At 34.3% G+C, this 27670-nt stretch overlaps 2 protein-coding genes and 1 long non-coding RNA gene across 6 annotated transcripts in view; 2 read left to right on the top strand and 1 right to left on the bottom strand.

Moving 5' to 3' along the window:
- The window catches only part of LOC137398395 (serine/threonine-protein phosphatase 6 regulatory ankyrin repeat subunit B-like), a 627280-nt gene that overhangs the window by 40767 nt on the left and 558843 nt on the right, over positions 1–27670 (bottom strand). The window lies entirely within an intron of this gene.
- The window catches only part of LOC137398919 (sulfhydryl oxidase 2-like), a 300984-nt gene that overhangs the window by 112 nt on the left and 273202 nt on the right, over positions 1–27670 (top strand). For 2 of the 4 annotated variants that reach the window (XR_010979057.1, XM_068085089.1), the window contains exons 1-5: positions 21177–21312; positions 22118–22250; positions 23084–23185; positions 23439–23557; positions 26761–26872. Coding sequence is in view for 3 of the 4 variants with exons in the window: in XM_068085089.1 (XP_067941190.1) it covers positions 26867–26872 (6 nt within the window). In the remaining variant the exon portion in view is untranslated. Of the gene's footprint in view, positions 1–21176; positions 21313–22117; positions 22251–23083; positions 23558–26760; positions 26873–27670 lie in introns of those variants that run through there. The other 2 variants (XM_068085088.1, XM_068085090.1) reach the window with 2 other exon arrangements.
- On the top strand, positions 12754–13207 carry LOC137398485 (uncharacterized). The gene is made up of 3 exons (XR_010978940.1): positions 12754–12801; positions 12915–13006; positions 13139–13207. It is a non-coding gene; the product is annotated as an uncharacterized lncRNA (long non-coding RNA).

Here is a 27670-nt window from a genome sequence, read left to right as displayed (position 1 = left end):
AGCCTACTTAAAGAATTAATCAGCTAATCATTGGTAGACGTTTATCATGCTAGCCAATCTTGTTAATAGAATTAGTATCGTTAACACTTTAGTCATACTGTAGTGAATTTTTGCGCTCGCCTCGCGCTAACATAGCGACTTACGGCACTTACCATTACTACTTAGTGGATTGTCGTTACAAGTTGTCTTATACTGAAATAATATTAGCTGTCATGCGCAACTGTAATTGTTGCAAGCAAGATGACTGGGATAATGTGTATGGCTCTTTATTACGCGAGCTGCAGATACCCCTACAAAAAAGATTGCCTGTTTTTCTTTAGTAAGGCCAACACTAGAATACGCCTCACAAATCTGGTATCCCTATCAAAATAAGCATGTCAAACAGCTTGAAAAGTTTCAAAATAAAGCACTACGATTTATTTTTAACATTAAGGGCAGATAAGTTTTACAAAATCACGAGAAGATACAAGTGTTGAGTCCTTACAGGAGAGAAGAAGAGAGGGTAGGCATAAACTGTTTGTAAGATGTGCTGCCGAGGGCATAGAACCACCATTCAAAGGCGAAAACATAGGATACAATACCCGCCAAAAATCAAACACCTATACTCCATATATAAGAACTAATGTATTCTATCAGTCCTTTTGGTCTCGTACACTAAGAGAGTTAAGATCATGATGAGATGAGAAAAACACAATATAATTAAAAAAGTTCTTATTTTGAAACCACTTATTAGTGTAAACACACCGTGTTCCCACGCCCCTTACGCACCTGCTGTGCGGTCTAAGTGGGAAAATATAATATTAATAATAGCTAAAGCTCCACAGATAGAGTTAATGTTCATATTATCCACAAATGTCCATATATAGTTTTGTCGCTTGTCGACAGTATCTCGTGCTCTTTGTTCTTCTGTCTCACTAGGGTATCTTCATTCGTTACTTATTCTTACCCATCCTGTTCTACACTGGCTTACATATCCTTATATACAGTGTTCCATTGGCTTTCTATGCAAGCAGGCTTGCATATTACTACGCTTATCCCGGGATAGTTTGATATCATGTGACTATTAGAAATAGCTAAGTTTGGCAAATCTTTAACAATACTTCCACGGGAGAAATATTTTGTTATAATTATTTTATTTTGCTTTTATAATAATAATTACTTGATGTTTAAGTAATAATATACTATTACTTAGATATCAAATTAGATATTAATGATTATAATTTTGATTTTTTTAAGTTTTGTAGTGATAATATTGATGTGAAAGGTAATGTTTTTTGTGTCTCTTTTGAGTGAAATACTACGATTCTATGTGTAATAGTTAGCCTCTGGACCTTGAATTCAAATTCATTCAAGACAAATTTTTACCGCAAACAAAGTTGCACTTCTACCACACAAAAATCTGACTGTTGCTATAATACAAATTTGAAACAACAAATCAATCAATGGCGGCGGGCACTACTATAGTTTCTTTTGAAATTTGTTGTGACAGTAACACGCTGTTGCAATAATGAGCGTAAATATCAATGTTCACAAGTAGTATTGAGATGTGAGGCGCACGACTCTCTATAAGAAATTATCTTGTAATCAACAATAACACGCCAGTGGTTTGTTTCTAAGTATATGGGAACTCTATTTTCTTCAAATGGTCAAAAATGACAATTATTCTGTCAATACTTCCTAGTCAAAACAAAAAGAACAGTATGCCTTTATACTTAGTTCTATTAGTTATGATCTTTTAATAAATACATGTTTACTAGGCGTGTCATGATGACTCCTTCTGTTGACAGGGAGGCTAAATAAACCCTCTCCTCTCGGGGCTTTATAGTTTCCTGGTTTTCCACCTTTTTGAGTAAATTGTGTCAGCTGTGTGTTTTCTTCTCGATGGGTTGATTCTCTGCAGGCCATTTTTTGCAGGCTCCTTTGGATTATGTTAGCCTCTCTATGTCTTGGCTCCTTTCTCGCTGCACCCTTCTTTTGTTGTTTGGCTCGCTGCCAGATTATCGCTCTCTAGCTTGCCACCAGTTCATCGCTGCTTTTGCTTGTTGCCAGTTTCTTATATACTCATTCTTAGATGATTGCCAAGTGTCATTGGTTGCCTTAGCTCATTCTTGCGAATCTTACACTATTCTTGTAATGCCTATTTTTAGTGTCTGTGATATCAGTCAGCATTCTTTTCTGACATGTGATATCTGACGTCTTGACATCTGGTATCTTATGAGATTTCATGACGTTGGGGTGGGCCAGAGTAATTATACTTGATTTATGTCAATAATTTGGACAAGATTGGCCATAACCTGCAAACCATCATCAACCACTGATTTGTAAAAATGGATTTTGCTTTAATCCTTATCCTGAGACAGTTCTAATGATCTATCTTACATAAGGCAAAAGATTATTCATATTTCTTGCCATGCATCCTAGAGCCATTACGTCAACCTTTTTTTTGTTTTTAAAACATCAAAACCCAAACATATTATATTACGATTTTACAAAGTCATAATATTTATAATAAATGAAGCTAAAAGCTGTATCTATAAAAGTGCTGTAAATATTTGATTTGATTATGACTGGTTGAGTGTTCGATATACAGTGAAACTCGGATAACTCACCTTCGGATAACTCGAAAGCACGGTTAACTCAACGTATTTGTTTGGTCCGTTCCCACGCAATGAGAAATGGCTTTAGAAAACTCGACCGAAACTGTTAACTCGAACAGTTTTTTGTCAAACGGCTACCGAGACGGTTGTTACTATCGCTTTAGAATATCACTTTATTCCAAGCCATAGAGATAAACATCGACTTTTAGTAGTTCTTAGGCCTCGTTATTACCAACATCGACAAAATATTTTCATTAACGACTTTTCTAAAGGTTTGGAAAAATCAAATTTTACCAAACATCCGCTTAGCGATAACCCTCCGAAAGCGAGAAAAGCGAGGTAAAATTCGGATAAATTTAAAGTAAAATCGGCAAAATTGATAATGGGCTTTTAATAGTAAAGCAGTTTTGTAATAACTGACTTACTGCAAAATTGATCTTGGTTAAAACGCTTGGTAGAAAAATACGTATGTAGTTTTTCTGAGCGTTTTAACCGCGATCAAGTTTTGCCAATTTTAGTCTGAGAACATCCTGGCAGTCACATCACCTAAAACAACAAACAAATCTCAAGTGATAGAAAAATATCTATACTTTCTGATTAAAAATATTTAAAACTTCACACGAGAGACCCTTTAACTTGCAACAAGCAATCTATGCTTTTGATTTGTATATAGTTTGTATATGTACATGTATCTACTGATGGATCTAATACGTGCACTTATGACTGTCCTCCTTATGACTTATAACTTGAATGCTCTAATAACTCGAACACTTTTGCTCGGTTTCTTGAAGTTTGAGTTATCCGAGTTTCACTGTATATATATGTACTTGCTTGTGTGTTGTCACTCTGCAAAGTTGTTTGCTCTGTAGATTACCCTTTGGTAATTCTTGTGATGTATTGTTCTCCTTCATATGTAGTATACATATATGGATGTACATCTACCAAGCTTATTAATATCTATCATCAGCTGTAATGGTTAGATGGCTCCTTTGCTTGATACATAGGAGCATGGGAGTAATACATCATTTACTACATTGTTTGTAGCAGCGGGTGGGATCGCTATTTCTCTCAGCTTTTTAGTTTCCAATGTTTCCTATGCGGTCTGTCAAAGCAATGCTTCCAACGCTGATGCATTCCTAGCTGTCATCTACAATGCTTTGCATTCTTAGCTTAGCAGTTTGATAAACAGATGAATAACAGATGAATAACAGATGAATAACAGATGAATAACAGATGAATAACAGATGAATAACAGATGAATGACAGATGAATAACAGATGAATAACAGATGAATAACAGATGAATAACAGATGAATAACAGATGAATAACAGATGAATAACAGATGAATAAACGTGGTAAGAAGTTGTAACAACAACTAAGATTAATATAATTGTAACAGAATTCAATGGATTTTGCAGAGCTAGCATGCGTTTGCTCGCTGAGGCCATGTGATGCTTCCATAATCATCCGTCCTTGAATGATGTAATTGAGCAGCTTGTGTAGTTACACACAGTGTAACTTTGTAGTAGCCTCAGAGCTCCAACCTATTTTCATAAACTCTTGTTGGTTGCGCAGTGCAAAAACCTTTTTGGGATTATCCAGTTCTACCATTCTCTATTCCTTCCTACCAGACTATTCGTCCTGATATTTTTGGATTGGCAAGTTTTTTACCACAAGAAAATGTTTAGATTGATCAGTTCATAGTGATAAATAAAGCTCATAATATTAGACTTTGGTGTATTTTGTGGAGTTTGCCTCAGGAGACTTCATCTTTGGTACTTTTTGCCTTTGACTCATCCTTCTCAAGTTTTACATAGGTGGACTCATTCTAATTCAGATTTAACGAGATTCAATACAGCGGAACATCTGTATATCATGGTCAAATCACTGAATTATAGTTATTTGTTTATTATACAAATAACTAGGAATCAATTGGTTTTCAGAGGTTTAGTATTTTATATTAAGAGGTCTAGTGTGACCAGACCTATTAATATAAAATTAAGTAGTCTGAAGATGTACTTTGTATGTTAAAACATCAGAGTGCCTTACCAACTGCTTAATTTCCTAAAGATATTTTTGATTTCCTGACTGACTAGATGATCAACTTTGTATTGAGTATTGTTCAGATGGTGGTTCTGATGAAAAAATTTTAACGTTTTCTATTTTACACTAATTCTAGTCACACTAAAGGTGATGGTTTTTGTAACATCTTCATGTTGTATGAGCAGAGATATTTCATACTTTGGGGGGAAAGGCTCAGCATATTCTACTTTCCTTCTACTCCCATAATTCCTCAACATCATATGATTTGCCAGTTTAAATTGAAGCTACATTTTACACATCTGTAAGTACGGTAATAGTGGTAGAGTTAATAGTGTACAATTATAGTAGTATAGTTATTAGCAGAGCTGCACAACGATTATAAAAATTGATCGCGATTAATAACTTGCCTGAACCAGTTAATCTTCGATTAATCTTAGAATTAATCTAGCAAAAACCTGCATATTCAAAAACAAATAATACAGCTACATATAGATTTATTATATTTTAAACAATATTAGCAGTGGTACATGTTATGTACAATGTACATAAGTTACAATGTAATAATTATTATGAGTATGAAACCTGTCAATGAAACTCTATAATTAAGCAGCCAAGAGTTGAGGCAGCACAGTTTGTTTACATTATCTGAATAAGGCGATGCACTCTTCCTACATACAACATTGCCAGCTTTAGAGAATGGCCGCTCACAGGCAGACCTGCCAACCCAAGAATGGGGCAATGCGTGAGATTTGGTTTTGGGGCAATTGATGTATCAATGATAGTATATATGAAATTGTGGAAATTGGGCAAAAATCGCCTGCATTTCTATTTTCTCTTTGGGGTGATAGTAGTATGTAGAGAGCAGATCTACACAAAAAAGTGACGGATCCAGCGGGGGGATAGAAAAAGGGGGTTGCGAATTAAATTGGCTAGGGGTGTAGATTGAATTGCGTGGAGTTGAATGAGATGTTGGGGTTTGGGGAAATTGTGGTGTAGAGTAGGGGGTTGAATTCGAGGGGGTATGGATCCGCTCCCGGCGTAATCGGCGGATTATCTGTGGATGAGTCATCCGATTAGTGGGGGATGAGTCATCCGATTAAACGTGGATTATCGCGGGATTAGTCGGGGGAATCGTTGCGGATTAGTCGGCCGAATCGTCGCGGATTATCGGTGGATTAGTGGGGGGGGTGAATATCTGGGACATCGAGGGCTGGTTGGTTTTCCGGAGTGGATCTCGCGGATTATCGAGGAGAGCGAGAGATTACCGGATGAGTGAGGGGGTTAATATCTGGGACACCGAGGGTTTGAAACATTGAATATATATGAGAAAGTGTTTATGTACAAAGTTATTTTTTGAAGATTTGATGATTTTGTAATGTTGAAGCTCTTGAATGGTTAAGAATTTTAAGGATTTTATTTTCGGTTTTTTTTGTATTTTTTTGTATGTAAGATTGAAATTTGTTGGAGAAATTAATATGTTGAATGAAAGATCAGTTTTATTACAAAATTATTCACTTTAAAAGATATATTTATATGTATTATTCATTATTTCCATCATCATTTTGTTTCAATAAAAATAAAATAGTTTATGTTTAACTTGAAATATATGAAAATGTTCAAGTAGATAGGACACAATAAAGATAATATAGTATAAATGAAACATTGAATATATACATAAGAAAATGTTCATGTACAATCTTTATAACGAAGTTTGTATCGAGTTGTTTATCATTCACTCATCATCATCGGAAATATCTATGATAGCAGATTCCTTTTTGCATTGTGAACTCTTGTAAAATCTGCTTGCTTCTTCATGTCCCATGACTACTACATCGTAGTATTCGCGAGTATTGTGAGATGTTACTAGTCCCTTGTATATAATGATACCCGGATAATTTTCTTTCAACGAAAGGGCATATCTCGAAGGCATCGTTAAAGTTCCTTGAACTTCCTCTCCATCAACTTTGGTTGAAAATGCTACAGTTGGTACCACATTCACCTTGCCTTCAGCATCTTTGTATTCACTTGTTCCAACATTGTGATAGTAGAAAATAGATGGTGCTTTGAACTCCTTGAGATGACGAGTCTCGAAAAGTTGTATAAGTTTTTCAAGTCTCTTCGATCTCAGATTGGCTAGAGTGCGTTTCATGTCCAAGGGAGTTGAGGATCCTTCTGTTACTTGTCTTAAGTCATGGTAACTTCCCTGTCCATTACTCTTAGGTTTTAATCCAAGATATACCATAATACTTGGATAAGACAGCGATTCATCTAGAAATCGTTTTGGAGCAAATACAGCAGTAGATTTAGTAATCCCATTTTCCACATAGTTGAAGTGAATGATACAGCACGCTCCATGGCTCGAATGAGCTTCTTCCGTTTTTGTCACCTCCATAATCATTCCTACTGAAAGGTCTGTCATTTTCTGCAGTGATTTTGCCTCCATTAAAGTATCCTTACTTAATGTTCTTAACTTGTCTGCCACATCTTTTGCCCTTTGCTCCAAATTCGTTTCGATTTGGTTGGATTTCTTCTTCTTCGTTGAAGGAGTCGTGTTAGAAAGAGTTACAGGTGAAATTCTCTTTTTCGTCATCTTCACTGAACTATTCGATCCAGGTTTTATCACTCCAGATTGAGTATTATCCTCCATAGTTGTGTAGTGTGTTAATTCTCTGAGTTTGAATGAAGAACTGATATCGTTTTAGTAAAATTCTGCTGGTTATATACAATTCTCCTCATCAAATGATTAATGAGTTTTGATAAATTTAGCTGCATCATCCATAATATCAGAAGACTTTTCGCGAAATTGAAAATCGCGAAATTCAATTTCGCGAAAGTTGACTATATAATATATATAATGTGTAATTTCGCGAAATCCAATTTCGCGAAATTCACTTTCGCGAAATTCAGTTTCGCGAAAGTTGACTATATAATATATATGTGTAATTTCGCGAAATTGGATTTCGCGAAATTCACTTTTCGCGAAATTCAATTTCGCGAAAGTGTACTATATAATATATATAATGTATAATTTCGCGAAATCCAATTTCGCGAAATTCACTTTCGCGAAATTCAATTTCGCGAAAGTTGACTATATAATATATATAATGTGTAATTTCGCGAAATCCAATTTCGCGAAATTCACTTTCGCGAAATTCAGTTTCGCGAAAGTTGACTATATAATATATATGTGTAATTTCGCGAAATTGGATTTCGCGAAATTCACTTTTCGCGAAATTCAATTTCGCGAAAGTTGACTATATAATATATATAATGTGTAATTTCGCGAAATCCAATTTCGCGAAATTCACTTTCGCGAAATTCAATTTTCACGAAAGTTGAGTGAGACAAGATGGATTAGAAGAGATTTATAACTTTTGTCCGGGTTCCACCTCCTTGAACTTGACTAGTATAAATACAGCTAAGTTTGATGGGCTCACCATTATCGAGACTTTTTTCCTGGAGTTATTATACATGAAATTCTCAGATCTTCGAACTATTTCTTTACCTAACTGGATTATATATCTCACAAAAGTTTGGATTAATTCTACAATTTGGATATCTACGTATAATCTTCTCTCAGAACTTTGGATTATATTTCTCCGAACTAACTGGATTATATATCTCACAAAAGTTTGGATTAATTCTACAATTTGGATATCTACGTATAATCTTCTCTCAGAACTTTGGATTATATTTCTCCGAACTAACTGGATTATATATCGCACAAAAGTTTGGATTAATTCTACAATTTGGATATCTATGTATAATCTTCTCTCAGAATTTTGGATTATCTCTGTTTCACTGGATTATATTTCTCCGAACTAACTGGATTATATATCTCACAAAAGTTTGGATTAATTCTACAATTTGGATATCTATGTATAATCTTCTCTCAGAACTTTGGATTATCTTTGTTTCACTGGATTATATATCTCCGAAATTTGAATACATCAAGGAAATGTATCCGGCATCTTCCCATTCAGAAGGAGACTGGAGCAAATCTGATGAGGTGAGTTGATTTACAATAATTGGTGGAAAAAATTTTTAATGAATGAATAAATGTAGAGAGAATAGTAAAATGAGATTTTTAATTCTTGGCAGCTGGAAATCTTCCTCAAAGATGTTCAAGCTTTCACGAGAGCATAATTTAATTTCATCGGAAAATTCTGCTCCTTCCACTTCAATTGATAATAGAGAAAGAAGTAGAAGTAGGGAAAGAAGTGTATCATCCGTTTCAGCTAATAAATATATCTGCTTAGAATGTTCGACTTCATTTAACAAAAAATCAATCCTCAAAAGACATGTTAAACACATTCATCTCCAATCGAATGAAAGTTCAGAATCGTTTACAACATCAACTAATGATTCTTCGGAACAATATCACGAATATGATGATGATGCCTCGATTATTATACAAGTTTCCAATCCCCCTTTCATTTTCGAAAAAGTAAAGATTGTTTCTCATCATTCTTCATTTCGTTCTGCTTCAACTCAAATTGGAAGAGGAGATCTTAGTCGATCTAAGATAACAGTAACTCCTATTACTCGAAATCTTGCTGATGATGAATCCGATGAATCAGATGTATCAGAAGAAGAAAATACAAATGAAATCGAAGAAAATAGATATTTATCTGATCAACCTACAAATCAAATCGAAAGAAACGAAAATGAAGTGGACGCTGATGATGACAATTTAGTTGGTATTAATGATAGAGTCGAGCCCATCGTTCCTATCGAAAATGAAAGAGAACAAGTTAATCAGGATATCATTCCTGTTAATGATGATGAGGCATGGGATGAGTTAATAAGAAGATATTGGAATGCTATGAAAACAAAAAGACGACGAGGAAGAGTTGTTGAAACGTTAAACGTAAATTTATGGAATGGAAATATTCCTCAAGCAGAACTTCCAACTCCAAACCATTCGGAAAGAATATGGAACGAAATGTTGACAACTTGGAATGGGTTACAAACAAGAGCTAAATTAAATTGTAGTGTGGGATGCATTCTTGAACATAAAGCCTCAGGAGAATTAAGATATTTTCATGCTTCATCGAATAATGCTACAATTTTCAAAAAAGCAAAACTGATTACATCAAGACAGGAACTACAGAATTTTTTTGAAGAATTGACAAGACAAGATCTTGCTGCTATAGCGATTCGAGAACGCCCGAATACAGCTTGGAAATTGAATGTAATTACCAATATTTCATTCTATTTCTATAAATTGATTGGAATGGGGCAAATAGGAGTGGCTTCAGATCTTCCGTCTCACATTCTTAACAATCGACATGTAATCACTATGAGCTGCACTCCTTACACAGACAATCTCTGTTTCTTCAGATGTTTAGCATTGAAGGAGATGTGTGAGTGTTCAAAGCGATGTAGTTGCACCAGACAAAGACCAAAACAGCATCTTGTGAAGATGCTATTTCAAAAGTACTCGAAACACATTTCTTCTCCTTCCTCATCCTCCAAAGATCTGATGAAGAATTTTCCTGGAATTGAGTTAGGAGACTTAATTTCTCTTGAGAAGTGTTTTGACATCCGTATAACCGTATTATCTCTGAATGCTGATTAAACCTCAACAGTCATCTGGACATCGACCCAAAAAGAGGGAAAGGAACTCTTCCTCGATTTGCAGAACTCTCATTTCAGTTTCATCAAGGATGTTAATGCTTATACTAAAGGGTTTAGTTGTCCTTCCTGTGAAGTGAGCTTTACAAAAAGAGGAAATTTCAAGAGACATAAATGTAGTCAAGAAACAGTAACAAACTTCATCTTCGAAGGAGGAAAGTTTAAGGCAACACCTACAATTTTCGAACAACTGAAACGAGAGATAGGAATATCCGTGGCTGAGGAAGATACTTATTATCCTTTTTTAATCACCTATGATATCGAGTGTTATCTTCCAAAATCCGACCTTCCACCAAATTCCAATTCAGTTACATTCACATCGAGACACGAATTGATGAGTATATCAGTTTGTTCAAATGTACCCGGATTTAAGGATCCAAAGTGTTTTGTAAGCGAGGGAGATACTGATTCTTGTATATCTTTTTTTGTTCAGTATATTTCCCAAATTGCTGATGAAGCCCGGGATATCCTTGAAGAAAAACTTTACTACATTAGACAGATGATGAAGGCAAAAGCTGAAAAGCAAGGAAAAGTTGAAGAAAGATTTAAATCCTGCAAATTTTCCAATCCTCGAGTATACCATTCAAGAGAGGGGTTTCGTCATTTATTTGAACGTTTCGACAAATTCATCTCATGTATTCCGATTCTAGGATTTAATTCACAAAACTACGACCTGAATGTGATGAAAGGACCTCTACTTCGATGTCTTCAAGACACAGAAGATGAAGATTTTGATTTTCTAGTGAAAAGAACAAACAAGATGAGCTGTATTCAATCAAGAAGATTCAAATTCTTGGATATTTCCAACTTCATTGCTCCAGGATTTTCCTATGCAAAGTATCTCAAAGCTTTCAAATGTTCTCAACAAAAAGGATTCTATCCTTATGAATATATGGATGATCTTGAGAAGTTGAAACAACCGTTTCTACCACCTAAAGAATGCTTTTACAGTTCTTTGAGAGATGAACATATTTCGGATGCTGATTATGAAATCTGTTTAAACATTTGGAAACAAGAGAAGATGAAAACGTTAAAAGATTTTCTAGTATGGTACAACAATCTCGATGTAGTACCATTTGTTGAAGCTGTAGAAAAACAAAAAAAAGTTTACAGAACCATGGGAATCGATATGTTGAAAGACGCCATTTCACTTCCTGGATTGGCGGTAAAATGGATGTTGAAACTTTCAGATTCACCTCCTCATCCTATGAGTTCTCATCATCAGACAATCTCATCACATCATTTCAAAACTTGTCAACCTGTCTGTCTGATCAAGGAAAACGATAAAGATATTTACTTTACCATCAAGGACAATATCGTAGGTGGACCTAGCATTATTTTTCACAGACTTCATGAGTCGAAGAAAACACTGATTCGAGAAAGAAAGTTTGGAAAGGAATCCAAACTTTGTGAACTTATTCTAGGAGTTGATGCAAATGCATTATATTCGTGGAGTATGATGCAAGAAATGCCTACTGGAAACCCTAGAATAAGGCGATTCGAAAATGGATTTGCATACACTCATCCTCGAAAAAATAGCAAGGCTGCTCATGGATGGTTACAATTTTTGACTTGGAAGGACAATATTCAAATCTTACATGAAACAATGATAAAGAATTTAGAATTGGACAACATAATCTTCCTGTTGATGGATATTGTGAAGAATCGAATACAGTGTTTCAATTTCATGGATGTTTCTGGCATGGACATAACTGTAACAAGACCAAAGGAATAAGTATACATCCATATAAGAATCGACCCATGAGTGAAGTTCTGGAGGAAACGAAAAAGAAGGAAGAATATGTTAAAGAACTTGGATATCGTTTAGTAAGAATCTAGGAGTGTGAATGGGACAAGATGATTGAGGATAACACCGAGATTAAGAACTTTATTAGTATCTTCAACGAAGAGTTTTATCCTTCCAATTCCTTTGCCACCGAGGATGAGATTATTCAGCAGATTATAAAAGGGGAGATATATGGATTCATTGAATGCGATATATCTGTTCCTGAAAACTTATACGAAAAGTTTTCAGAAATGAGCCCCATTTTCAAGAATACATCTTTGAATAGAAATCATCTTAGTGAAAGGATGAAAGAATTTGCTGAAAAGGAAGGAATACTACCTCAAGAACAACGAACTTTGGTGGGGAGTATGTTTGGACAAAAAATTTTACTACTCACCACTTTAGCAAAATGGTATCTTAATCATGGGATGATTATAACCAAAATATATCAACTCATAGAATACACCCCTAGAAGAGTTTTCAAGTCATTTGGAGAATCTGTCTCAAATGCTAGAAGAGCTGGTGACAAAGATCCTGACCAAGAGTTGATAGCCACAACCAATAAACTCATTGGAAATTCATCGTACGGGAAAACAATCACTGAGAAATTAAAACATCGAAATGTCAAGTATATTCAAGGAGATTATGAAGCATCCTTGAGAATACGATTACACAGATTTGAATCTTTGGAGGAAATCGATGATAGCTTCTATGAGTTGACTCAACACAAGTCTTCGGTTAGTAGTATATATTTATTATCTTATTGATATAATTGAATCATAATGAAAAATTTACTTGGAGTAATATATGTAAAGGAATCTAATAAGACTGTATATATATATTTATTCAGATGAAGATGGATATACCTGTACATATCGGATTCTCCATATTACAACTGGCTAAACTTCGGATGTTGGAGTTCTACTATGACTTCATGGATAGGTAAGTAATCTCATTTGTATCTTCTAGAAAAAATATGTATAATGGTAATCATTTGAATGATAAATTTTTGAAATGAGAGTATTATAATACTAAGATAACAAGAATTAAGGATTGAAATTTTTTTTATTTTAGATACTTCGACAGAAAGGACTTCCAGTATGTGGCGATGGATACAGATAGTGCCTACATGGCTCTTTCAGCACCTATGGATAATATCGTTAGAAAAGAGATCGCTGATATATACTACAAAGAATATGGAAAATGGTTTCCTAGGATGTATTGCGAACGACACGCGGATGATTTCCAACTCTGTAAATCTGATCCTACAAAGTTGTGGGAATTACAAAATTGTTGCAAAGAAGTATATCAATATGATATAAGGACTCCTGGTTTATTCAAAGTAGAATTTTCAGGTCATGGAATAGTAGCCTTAAATTCTAAGACTTACTTTTGCTGGAATGATGAAACTCATTCTACAAAGCATAGCAGTAAAGGATTAAGTAAAACTACGAATAGTTTTTCAAAAGAGACTTTTTTAAAAGTATTACAATCAAGATTTCCTAAGGAAGGGATAAACAAAGGCTTTGTAAAAAAAAGACAATAGAGTGTTCTCATACACTCAACTTAGAACAGGATTAACATATTTTTATTCAAAAAGAAGAGTATGTAACGATGGAGTGAGCACAGAATATATTTTAGCATAATTTTTAGAAGTGATTTTGTTGCTAAGTATATATGATAGTAGAGTTTTGCTCCACGATGTATTATTACTATAAAATTTTATTTTCTTCATTGACTCTTCTTTTCGTATATACAATATCAATAATATATAACTAAGCTCATATAAATTCAATATACTATCCAATGTAAAATCATTTCGAATGTAGACTTTCTCATAGTAACATGGCTCAAAACATTCTGATTAAAGATTTTGTTCCATTCGAGGTTGCAGAAATAATCCCGGATAACATCTTGGTTCAACTTGACGAAAATGAACAAATTCGTACACATCTCACCGAGGAATGTTTATACTACATTCTAGGAACAGCTGCTTTTAGAAAAGTTGTGTCATTGAAAAGATTAAAGTCCAACTGTGTCTGCAGTGCGATGGAATACAGGGAATGTTTGGAATCAACAATATCTGTAAAAGAAATATCGATAACACCCTCAGATTTGAAGATGATCTTTGAATGGGTTGATCTTGAAGCTACCATTCGAGAAGGTAAAATTGGAAAAGAGGTTGATTTAGAATGGATTAACAGATTTATCGCGATCGATTTTAAAACGATGGAAGAAAAGGTTTTTGAAACCATGCTTTGGAATAGAATTCGGCACTACATGACTCATCCTACACAACGTGAAGAAACGAAACAACTGCTCTTCAGAAGACTCCTTTATATAGCACAATTTCCATTAATCGGAGAAAGACTGGAAGAGGAAATCGAGCATGAAATTGATGATGTAATTATAGATGAAAAAACTGTTGGATGAAAATAATAAAAGATTCGGAATGTTATTAAGTCTACTCCTCTAGAATTCTCCACCATTCTTCAATTTAGCTCTGACGGTGAAGGAACCAAAAACGAAGAAAACAGAAACAATGACGGTTATATTTCTAGAGGAGTTTATTCCAGCTCATCTTAAGGATGGACAATTATCAAGAGTGGTTGTAAAGAAAAACACACAAAAATTCATCAGAAGAGTTACTGAAGAAACTTTTTACTATGTTATCGGATTCTATATCTATAAACGCTTCGTAACATATTTAGAAAGTCAGTGTAGATGCTTCGAGGGAGCTCAAGGATGTCAACATTGTATTAGAATAATGCAAGTACGATATGGAAATGAAGGATTGCCTCGACAAGAACTTCATGAGACTTTTGCCGAACTCGATATTGGAACGTGTTTGGAATCTGCTCAAATCGGACCAAGGAGTGACAAAGTCCAACTATCATTATTATCCTCACTTGATTGGAACACACCTTCAAACATAATATTAACCGAATCAAGACTTTATCCATATTTGAGAGGAGAAGCCAATGATCAACAAGTTACAAACCATTACTTCAGTGAACTCCTACATATCAATGGGAAGAATTGATAAACATCACAGTTAGACTTTGCATAATTCTTTATATTTATTCACTTCATTTCCAAGAAGGATTGAGTCATCAAACAGAATTGAATAACTTTTTTGTATACTATTTCAAGATAATTTTGAAGAATGAACTATATATATTATATCGACATACTTTTTATTCATTTTCTTTGCCTACTTCAGTCAAGAGAGTAGTATTTTAAAAAGACACTATGACTATAATGAATTTGCACATTATAATATTTCTCATTTTACGGTTTACGGGAATAATAAATGGAAATCAAAGAATTCAATATGTTACCGATGCGAATAGCTGCTTAAGCAGAACACTCAATGAATTTGAAGTTTCATTACTACTACCATTCGAAGAAACTACTTTATATCACAAGAATAATGAAACATGTGGAAGAATATTTCCATCAGACTACTTTCATTGTGGTTATCCATTACCAGGCAATCACAGATTTGCATGTAAAGAACTACTAAATGAAGATGAAACAGATGGAGAAAACCTATACCTTAATCCTATAGTGTCAGCTTCATCGGAACAAGTTCTAACATATTCTGAATGTGAATATTCAGTTCAAAATTCCACAATCGATATTCTAATTGATTTCAAATTATTCTACAGAGGAGAATTATGTGGATATAACTCTACTCTTTCAATGTTGCAATGTCCTCCAGGATCGAATTTTCAAGATATTGACTTTATCTGTAATCTTCAGGCTATTTCAAATTCTACTACACCTAAAGATACCTTCATTTTTGATAATATTGGAAAAAATGAAGGGTTAGATTTGTTACTTCCTGTTCAGTTTCTCAATTCTTTGGGAAAATCAACTCTTATTTTAGTTCTTCGATGTGACACAGAAATTAATGAAAGATGTATTCCAAAACTTTCCTTTTTAAAACGAATGACAGAATGATTTTGAATTTTTTGTAACATTTATAGTTTATATTTTATAATAAAAACTTATCTCTCATTCAACCAAATATATAACATTCTCCTCTCGCTCTCCTCGATAATCCGCGAGATCCACTCCGGAAAACCAACCAGCCCTCGATGTCCCAGATATTCACCCCCCCCCCACTATTCCACCGATAATCCGCGACGATTCGGCCGACTAATCCGCAACGATTCCCCCGACTAATCCCGCGATAATCCACGTTTAATCGGATGACTCATCCCCCACTAATCGGATGACTCATCCACAGATAATCCGCCGATTACGCCGGGAGCGGATCCATACCCCCTCGAATTCAACCCCCTACTCTACACCACAATTTCCCCCAAACCCCAACATCTCATTCAACTCCACGCAATTCAATCTACACCCCTGGCCAATTTAATTCGCAACCCCCTTTTTCTATCCCCCCGCTGGATCCGTCACTTTTTTGTGTAGATCTGCTCTCTACATAATACTGGTGATTGTGTGAGTCTCACGCCCAATGCGTGAGAGTTGGCAGGTATGCTCATAGGGGACAGTAGTGCTGGTAGTCACTAGTAGCCTATTAGTTATTGTCTGCGACAGCTGGTGATGATTTCTGCGCGGTAGGATGAAAATTATTTAAAATATATCTTAATGATGATGTGCTGCGGTGGTAAGCAAATTCTTTCTGGCATATACTGATTTTCGCTTTCTTGTTTAGGCTTCCAACAACTTACAGAAATGCACTACCTAGAGTGGAAGACATTTTTCTGCTTTCATGTTCCAATAAAGTGTCAATCTTATATTACTAATATTCTGAAGCTGAAATATGGTTGTGATTTTTTCGAAAAATGAAAATACATGTATAATTTACTTTAAAACGTTTTTAAAAATAAACAAAAATCAACTGTACGATATAGAACGTTCTATAGTACTGAAATCACTTTTACTGCTATTACCTAGAAACATGTTCAAACAACTAACAACATGGCCGCTTGCAGCTAGATCGGCACGGCGCTTGTGCATTGTATTGTATAAACAAGTTTAATGTTAGCGACTCACTGTGTTTTCATAGTCGAGTGCAAAATAATTGTGGTTTAATTTATTGGTAAGAAAGTGTTACTTGTCATAATATTTATTTGTTAGTAAATTAAATGGTAGTAACCTGCTACGTTAGTATTACTAAACAGTACAAAGGAAAGGAACCACATCAAAATCATGACATGCATTTTAATTGAAGATTAATTTGCTCAACTCAGTTAATCGTTTATTTGTATTAGTCGCCATTAATCGTTTAATTAGCGCGATCATTGTGCAGCTCTAGTTATTAGTGTACCATTATTATAGTAGTGGAGTTACTACTGTACCATTATAGTAGTAGAGTTAATAGTGTACCATTATATCAGTAGAGTTATTAGTGCACATTTATAGTAGTAGAGCTCTTAGCATGCAATTATGGTGGTGCAGTTATTAGTGTACCGTGATAGCAGCAGACTTACTAGTTTTCCATTACAGTACTAGAGTTATTAGTGTGCCATTTTAATTGTGAAATTTATTGTATATCTTTACAATGCAGTGCACATAATCTTTTCAATCCTTTCATAACTTTTAGTAGGTGGTTTTTCTCGCAGTGCAGTAAAACAAATCTTGCTTTACTTCAAGTGTTAATTCTGTCGCTCTAGAACATTCTATTAGTTTTATTTTAAAGGCAAATATGTTAGACCATAAATTTGTTCTTGCAGGTACTAAACTCGATTGTTGCAATCCTCTTACATTACCACAAATATATTGCTTTTGTACTTATAGGTTGTTAGTGTATATACATGTATCATCATGTAAATACACGCAGTCATGACAGTGTGTGGATAACTTGATTGCTCCGATAGCCCAAACCATAGATATAGTAAACCCTAGACATGCGAATAATCAAAACAAGTGAGGCCTATAATTAGCATGACGCAACGTCGTGGTGATGTGCAAAGTGAATCAGCTGATCTATGAATTCCTATTGACTTAGCACTAAAAAATGCACACTTTTCCTATAGCTTGCGCATCTAAGACTGCATATTTTGTTGAAAATATATAAAACTGACTTTGGATGAAAAAGGCAAGAATCTTACACACATGGTAATGGATAATACCAATAGCAATGACTGGGTGCCATGAGCGCCCAGTCATATAGTCCCGTATGCCATGAGAGATTTTCATGTGTAATAACTATGTGCACAATTATTCTATTATTATTTAATGCCAGTATATTTTATTATGGCTAGTACTCTGGAGTTCTATGTGCCGTTAGAGATTATCATGTGTAATAACTATATGCACAGCTTCTATATCATTGATAATACAAAGAGTGACCAAATAGAAATTAAACTAATAACAAACTAATGAATCAAATGAGATTTAGAAGCAGTTAAGTTGGAACACAGTATTAAACACCCATTAGACATGACTAAAAATAACTGGATGAGGTAGCTTTTGTCTAAGGTTGGTTGAACTAAAATCCTGCTTTGAAGCGGCATAGTGTATTATGATTTTATTACATGTATAACGATTTACTATAGTTTTGAGTAGACTGTTGGCCTGCACTGTGCATGTAAAACCCGGTTTGAGGCAATGTAATAAGACATATATGTTATTGTCTGTGATGTTACTTGTTTAAAAGCTCTCTGTGTGATACCATAGCTCTCCATGTATGAACGTAAGCACTTTTCTGCAGCAATACATATTCGGCCTGACGTATCAATGGTGTCACAAATCCTCCTCTGTTTTTAACTGAGATTAGAGTTATTTCATCACTACTTCTACTTCCCACTATTTCTACATCGGTCAAGAACTTGCTACAGTCATTACATTAGAGTTAGAAAAGTTTCCTGATCACCGAACTCCTCATCTTCACCTTTATCAGCTTTTGTCTCTTCCTTCTCCTTTCTAGCCAGAGAATGTAGCATGAGTTGGCCAGGTTTTTCTGCCCTGCTCACATCCAGATTAATACAGTTAGCATTAGGACTGGGTGTGATATCTGTCTTTTATGAGCAGTGCTCGAAGTGCAGATCTAAAGCACTGCACATCCAGGTTATTGTTATAGCCACCCTACCTTTTCCATGATAGATCGTATAGTGGAAAACAGAGTCTCAATGTGATCTTGGTTGATCTTAAAGGTTAGGAAGTAGTTGATATAAGGGTAGTCGCTGAAAAGATATTGAGCAATGCTATGTACAGATTTGGCTGCTGACTCAAAACCGATGAAGGTTTTCCTATTATTTTCCACTAGCAGCTTTCAGCTTGGTGTCTTTAATTAGCATAGATAGCTTATGATATTGTTGAGAACTTCTTGTTTTGAGATGAAATTCTGTCTTGTTATGGACAATTCATGATATATTTGGGGTGTTTTAGTCACCTCTGGTGACATTTAACTAAGAATATGGTCTTACTGTTACGTTTATGACTTAAAAACTAGTGTGACAAGCATGCTTTCACTGCTAAACTCATTGCTCAATAGAAGGCTCTGATGCTGTGATGCACATCACTGCGATGTAACGTCGTGAAAACAATAGCCAATTATAGGCCTCACTTTTGCTCCATTGTAAGGATAGCTATTCGCCAATCTAGGGTTTACTATATCTATGACAATAACCAAACTGTCATGACTACGTCAGAAAAATAAAGAGATTCCAAACTACGGCGAAATTTTGTTTTAGAGTTTTTAAGAGTTTGTAATCACATTTCCACATATTTGGCACCTACAACACAACAGAGTAAGACATGGTGAATCTTTTGATACCAAAAAACTGTAATGTGAATTTTGTTGCAAGTCAACCTTTAAGGCTTGCCACCTATTTTTCGAAAAGTGTTGGTATCGATAACAAAGTCCAGGAAAGTAATCACCTCATCATCCTTGTGGGGGCAGACCATAATTAGATTTAATTGAAAAAAAGATCAGAGGAATAGCAAAAACAAGATAAGTGGGGTAACTTTTGTACTAGTTTATGGCGCTCGAAGAAGTTTTACAAAGATGGACTCCTTTTAATTCAGATTTAACTATATTAAATGCAGCTGAGCATCTATATATCATGGTCAAATCACTGAATTATAGTCATTTGTGTATTATACAAATAACTAGGAATCAATTGGTTTTAAGAGGTTTAGTATTTTATATTAAGAGGTCTGGTGTGACCAGACCTCTTAATATAAAATTAAGTAGTTTAAAGATGTACTTTGTATGTTAAAACATCATAGTGGCTTACGAACTGCTTAATTTCCTAAAGATATTCTTTGATTTCCTGACTGACTAGATGATCAACTTTGTATTGAGTATTGTTCAGATGGTGGTTCTGATGAAAACAAATTTCAACGTCTTCTATTTTCTTGTGTTATTTATCAGTTTTTGCATCTTCTCTTATCTAAATTTATCATGGAGAGTCACTAGTCACACTAAAGGTGAAGGTTTTTGTAAAGTCTTCATGTTGTATGAGCAGAGATTTTTCATAGTTTGGGGGAAAGGCTCAGCATATTTTACCCTTTTCTTCTCTGATAATTTCTCATCACCATATGCTTTGCCAGTTTTAATTGAAGCTACACTCAATACACATCTATTAGTACTGTAATAGTAGTAGATTTACTAGTGTAACATTATAGTAGTAGATTTATTAGTGTACCGTTACAGTAGTAGAGTTATAAGCATACAATTATGATGGTGCAGTTATTAGTGTACCGTGATGGCAGCAGACTTACTAGTTTTCTATTACAGGACTAGAGTTACTGGTGTGCCATTTTAATAGGGAAATTACTTGTATATCCTTATAATGCAGTGCACATAATCTTATTAATTTTGTCATAATTTTTAGTCGTTGGTTTCTTTGCAGCGCAGTAAAACAAATATTGCTTTACTCTAGGTGCCAATTCTGTCGCTCTAGAACATTCTATCAGTTTTATTTTAAAGGCAAATATGTTTGGCCATGAATTTATTATTGCAGGTCCTAAACTCAATTGTTGCAATCCTCTTAGTTTACCACAAATAATGTGATTCTATACTTATATATTGTCGGTGTATTTACATGTATCATAAGGTAAATACATGCACTCATGACAGTGTGTGAATAACCTGTATGCTCTGATAGCCCAAACACTTTCACTCAGTCCCTTTAAGGTTGAGTTATTCATGTTCAACTGTATGTTTTATTAGAAATGTATTCTTGCAGGCCGTACACGCCAATACCAGAAAGGGATGAAGACATAACCACACTGTTCATGGACACGCTAGTCACTGACAGGAGGTGAGTCCCAATTTGTTCGATTGTTGTTATGTTCATACATACTGTATTTCGGTTAGTATTTAAAGTGTATATAAAGTGTACAGGTGATGACGGTATAATGTGTACGGTTGATAACTTTATAAAGTGTACAGGTGATGACTCTATAAAGTGTAGATGTGATGACTGTGTAAAGTGTAGAGGTGATGACTGTATAAAGTGAATGGATGATGACTGTATACATTGTACAAGTGGTGACTGTATAAAGTGTACAGGTGATGACTGTATAAAGTGTACAGGTGATAACCGTATAAAGTGTACAGGTGATGACTATATAAAGTGTACATGTGATGAATGTGTAAAGTGTACAGGTGATGACTGTGTAAAGTGTACGGGTGATAACTGTATAAAGTGTATGGGTGATGACTGTATAAAGTGTACGGGTGATGACTGTATAAAGTGTGCGGGTGATGACTGTATAAAGTGTACGGATGGTGACTGTATAAAGTGTACAGGTGATGACTGTATAAAGTGTACAGGTGATAACCGTATAAAGTGTACAGGTGATGACTATATAAAGTGTACATGTGATGACTGTATAAAGTGTACAGGGGATGACTGTATAAAGTGTACAGGGGATGACTGTATAAAGTATACAGGTGATGACTGTATAAAGTGTACAGGTTATAACCGTATAAAATGTACAGGTGATGACTGTATAAAGTGTACAGGTGATGACTGTGTAAACCATATAAACTGTATAATGATTCTAACTAGGGACGCTAAAATATCATTCTTTATGTGAAATATGGACTCTTTGATGTTTTAGCACATCTACTCTTTTCTATGAGGACTTAGTCTATGCCTTACGCTACTCTATGGTCAATGAGATCGGAGGTCAACTGGTTATTTCTGAAGAAGCTAGGCATACCCTTTCCAAGTATCTGTATACTATATACATGGTGAGTTCTTGTTTCATGTATCTATAATAACAGTCTGTAGTATAATACAATGCATGTATTTTGTGTGCTTGTTTATGACTCCAATGCACATAAGTGTGCATGTATTTCATAATAACATCTTACTAAGAGCAGTGACAAGTATTGTAGTTGCTTGCTGTTTGCCGTTAGCCTGGCACATTGCAAATGGCTAATTTGATAAGCCAGTTATCTACGGCTCTTACTAATAAGACTCATGAAAGCAAGTACAAAATGACGCTGCGCCGTAACGGAGAGCGGTAGCTTATTTTTACCCACATAGCGACATATCCCGCCAAATGAATTCACCAATCTTGCATAGAATAATTGGTAAGATATTTGCCTGGTGATGGAAGGCTCCCAGATCAAATCCAGCAGATTGCAAGCTTTTAATTTCAGGATATCAATAGCTATAGCAGGACAAATTGAAGTACTACCACACAAACTTTGAGATCTGTATAATAATAGATAAATTATCGTATAATACAATGTGTGTATTTATATGCTAGTTTATGACTCCAATGTGCATGTGTGCATATATTCCATAATAATATCTTACTAGGGACAGAGGTGGTACTATATATTGTAATTGTTGACTTACACTTAATAGGTACACATTTGAGTGCTTCTCACACAGAATCCATTATATAATGATATAATATATTCTACCCAACTGTTGACATTTAATAGGTATTCAGTCAGGTGTTTTGTTACATAAACTCCTACATATAATGATATGTATCCATATATTTTACATTCTCCTATCGAGGTATCTTTATCATAGAACACATTTTGTGAAATCAATGCGTTTCTTTTAGCTCTTCCCAGAAAACAATCAGAAAATATTTGAAGGAATACAACAACTAATAATATTTATCCATCGCCATGCCAAATAAACTAACCACTCTGACCATCTTCAGGTGGGAGATATACTTCTCTATAATTCACCATACTCTTCCAGTATTCTACTCCAGCTCTCTGTATTACGTATTAGAGGTTGTTGAATAGACAACTCCAAACCTCTGTAACTTGACTTGATAATTACAGAAAATGCATTGTGAAGTTGGCATGAATAATTAGACAGTGTACAAGTTATTTCCTGTTCCATCCATTTGCTACATTTTGTTAATGTACTTACCAGGTCTATTCATATACATGTTATTATACTGACAGGTAAACATGAGGCTGATCTGGAAACAAATGACGACTCTGTTTATGCTAAAAATGAGTTTTCTTCTCGAGAGTTGTGCCCTCTCCGCAGGACTCACAGCGTAATGTTAGATGAATAAATGGTAACAATAAATGGTATTTATGTTTAAAAACATGAATACATTGAGCTCTGTAGCATATAATGAGCAAGCCTAAGCTTTTTTGTGTTGTGCACTCCAACTTTTTGAAGTACAACATAAACATGATAAAACATGTCAAACAAGTGCTATCATTATAAAACAGGGAATAACAATAATAATTATAACAATGTGCTGATATATTATTCCTGTTTTTTCTCTTCAGTTCGTGTTCAATCTTTCAAATAAGCAAATATAAGAACACTTTGAGATGCTTTTAATGTAAAGCTTAACAAAAATCAACATCCTTGAATCAGCTTTTACAAAAACACCAGATCCCAGTCATTGATGTCCTCACATCAACTCTTTTTCTTAATAAAATGATATCATCAGCTTCTGGCTCACATGCTTTCCATTTTCCGACCAATCAATATCTTATCAGGTGACGGCATCTGGCAACAGTTTTGTTCACATTTTCCAAGCAAATTTATTTTCATGCCTCCAGCCTTACTTCTATTATAGCACTAGTAGAGTTTTCATGACATCCAAAGTGTTTGTAAGACAGTTGGAAGTGAGGCTACGAACAATTGATGGCAGTTTGAGGAGTGTCTCTATAGGTTAAATATTGTCTATAAAATTGTTTGTATTCCTATTTTATATCAGGAATTGTTACCTTTTGCTGTAGCAAAGCAAAATACCATAGCTTAGTAAACAAGTTTGGCTACTCCTGCTAGCCGCATAGCTCAAATCATAGCTGCCATGTTCAACTTTTATCATATTTTCTAGGTGAAACAAACACGCTGATTGCGATTTTATTGTACTTAAAATTAAGATTGACCCACTAACTTTCAAAGTAATGAAGGCTTTTTTACAGCCTTTTAATATCGGTCTCGAAAACAACACAATTGGCACAACAAGCTCCGCCCATAAATACTTGACGTAGCATAACTTTTTAGGAACAGAAATTAGGGATGTTTAGTCTGATTTAGAATGATAGAGATGGATGTCTTAAAACACATTGTTATTTAAATTCAGCCTTCAAAATAATTTCAGTCTTTTGTGAAAGGTAGATGAGCTATTTGACATTTCATATTTAAGAATAAGCTCAATACAGTGTGATAACAACTCTAGATTACGATAAAATCGTGTTTTTTGAGCCCATTTTTCTTGATGTTCAGCCTATTAAACATCCTGTAACTAGCTACAAGCAATTTTAAATAGTTTATCTACCTTTCAGAAAAGACTTGCGGAGCTTGTTGTGCCAATTGTGTTGTTTTCGAGACCGATATTAAAACGCTATAAAAAAGCCTCTATTACTTTGAAGGTTAGTGCACCAATTTTTATTTTGAGTACAAAATCGGAATCAGCGTGTCTGATTTACCTAGAAAATACGATAAAAGTTGTATGCGGCAGTTATGATTTTAACAGTAGAAGGCACATACAGTAAGAAATTAGCAGAACTCTGAGATAACATGTGACCTTGATAAGATATAATTCGGTGACTATATTCCAGCAAACCAAACAGAACAGAGCAGGTGCATGAAAGCTCAAAGAAAATTAATAGAATATGAAATTAACTCAAAATCTTAACCGTAAAGATTGCTCAAGTATTACAGTTATGGAGTATAATTATCACTAGTACCCAGGTATTCTAGTATATTTTATTATTGCTGGTACTCTGGAGTTCTGTGTGTCATGAGAGATTGTCATTGGTAATAACTATGTGCACAATTATTCTATTATTATTTAATGCCAGTATCTTTTATTATAGCTAGTACTCTGTAGTTCTGTGTGCCATGAGAGATCATCATGTGTAATAACTATGAACATAATTATTCTATTATTATTTAATGCCAGTATATTTTATTATTGCTTGTACTCTGGAGTTCTGTGTGCCATGATAGATCATCATGTGTAATAACTATGAACATAATTATTCTATTATTATTTAATGCCAGTATATTTTATTATTGCTTGTACTCTGGAGTTCTGTGTGCCATGAGAGATTGTCATGTGTAATAACTATGTACATAATTATTCTATTATTATTTAATGTCAGTATATTTTATTATGGCTAGTACTCTAGAGTTCTGTGTGCCATGAGAGATCATCATGTGTAATAACTATGAACATAATTATTCTATTATTATTTAATGCCAGTATATTTTATTATTGCTTGTACTCTGGAGTTCTGTGTGCCATGATAGATCATCATGTGTAATAACTATGAACATAATTATTCTATTATTATTTAATGTCAGTATATTTTATTATGGCTAGTACTCTAGAGTTCTGTGTGCCATGAGAGATTGTCATGTGTAATAACTATGTACATAATTATTCTATTATTATTTAATGTCAGTATATTTTATTATGGCTAGTACTCTAGAGTTCTGTGTGCCATGAGAGATCATCATGTGTAATAACTATGAACATAATTATTCTATTATTATTTAATGCCAGTATATTTTATTATTGCTTGTACTCTGGAGTTCTGTGTGCCATGAGAGATCATCATGTGTAATAACTATGAACATAATTATTCTATTATTATTTAATGTCAGTATATTTTATTATGGCTAGTACTCTAGAGTTCTGTGTGCCATGAGAGATCATCATGTGTAATAACTATGTACATAATTATTCTATTATTATTTAATGTCAGTATATTTTATTATGGCTAGTACTCTAGAGTTCTGTGTGCCATGAGAGATCATCATGTGTAATAACTATGAACATAATTATTCTATTATTATTTAATGCCAGTATATTTTATTATTGCTTGTACTCTGGAGTTCTGTGTGCCATGAGAGATCATCATGTGTAATAACTATGAACATAATTATTCTATTATTATTTAATGTCAGTATATTTTATTATTGCTAGTGTTCTGGCAGTTCTGTGTGCCATGAGATCATTATATGTAATAACAATGTGCATAATTATTCTGATAAGTGAGGAGGTAGCTGAGTGGTGCAGTGGTTGGAGTATCGGTACTCAAAGTCAAATATATGCGTTAGGTTCCCATTTGATGCATTTCTTTTTTTTAATGCTTCAAGCATGACTTCAGAAAGACAGACACGGCTCTTATTATAGTAAAGATCCTTATTGTTACTGTCCTTCTGCACTGAACTTGTAGTATAACTTTAGTCAGTACTTCATAATAAAACTGTTTTCTAACAATTACACATATAAATATATATTTACAGGCTAGTGGTCTTCTTACTGCTCTGGAGTCTCGGTGTAGGGGCAGTCAAGCTAAAAACAGAGGGTTTCCTTGTACCTTGTGAACCCTGTTTTGCACACTAACTGCAAATGCAAGTATGTGATTTATTAGACCTAGCCACATTAGATTTGGAGTAGTCAGCACAATATTGTGAGGAAACAACTCCTTTTGTACCTCTCTTCATTTCAGTATATTCATGAATCTTAGCCTAACAAAAATAGTGGTAAAAGATTTAGTCAATAATTAAGTTATTTTGTTTTATGATATGCAAAGTGAAAGGGTCAATATTTCTTTCCGTAAACAATACAGTTGAACCTCAAGATGTGAGTTTAATTCATACTGTGATCAAACTCGTACATCAATCAAACTGAATATTAATTGAATTATTCCCATTTTCAATCACTGATCTCAAGATAATTTCTGACCTGAAAAAATGAAATCTGTGAATTGGTAAATAATTAGGTTTTCTAAATAATAAATATTTAAATATCAACTAACAGTAAATGATAAAAGCAAAGAAAAAGTGTTACTACGTCAATGAAGGATATTATTTGGCTGTCTAACTTTAGCAACGGATTATTACAGCCAATAGAAGTGGAGGTGGCTGAAGCAGAGCATTTTCTTAACTTTAAACATGAAGGGCATTTTTCTTGGTGACAAAATCAACAATGATATGGATTAATTCCATGTTTTTCAACGAATACAAGAAATCATGTATTTGCAAGACAATAATCTGTTTTGTTAAGTTTCAACTTAAACTTAACATTGTATATTTAATCATCACTCTTATTGTTAGTTATATTCTCATCTGTTTTATCAACTGTTGCTAATCACTTCTGTATTAACAGATAAACTGAAAATATCTATGACAATTCTTTATTCGACGTTATCGA

This window comes from Watersipora subatra, chromosome 6 (genome assembly GCF_963576615.1).
Source record: "Watersipora subatra chromosome 6, tzWatSuba1.1, whole genome shotgun sequence".
NCBI classification, from domain to species: Eukaryota; Metazoa; Bryozoa; class Gymnolaemata; order Cheilostomatida; family Watersiporidae; genus Watersipora; species Watersipora subatra.
The sequence above is the reverse complement of the archived record's forward strand: the minus strand, read 5'-3'. Positions and strand labels throughout refer to the sequence as shown.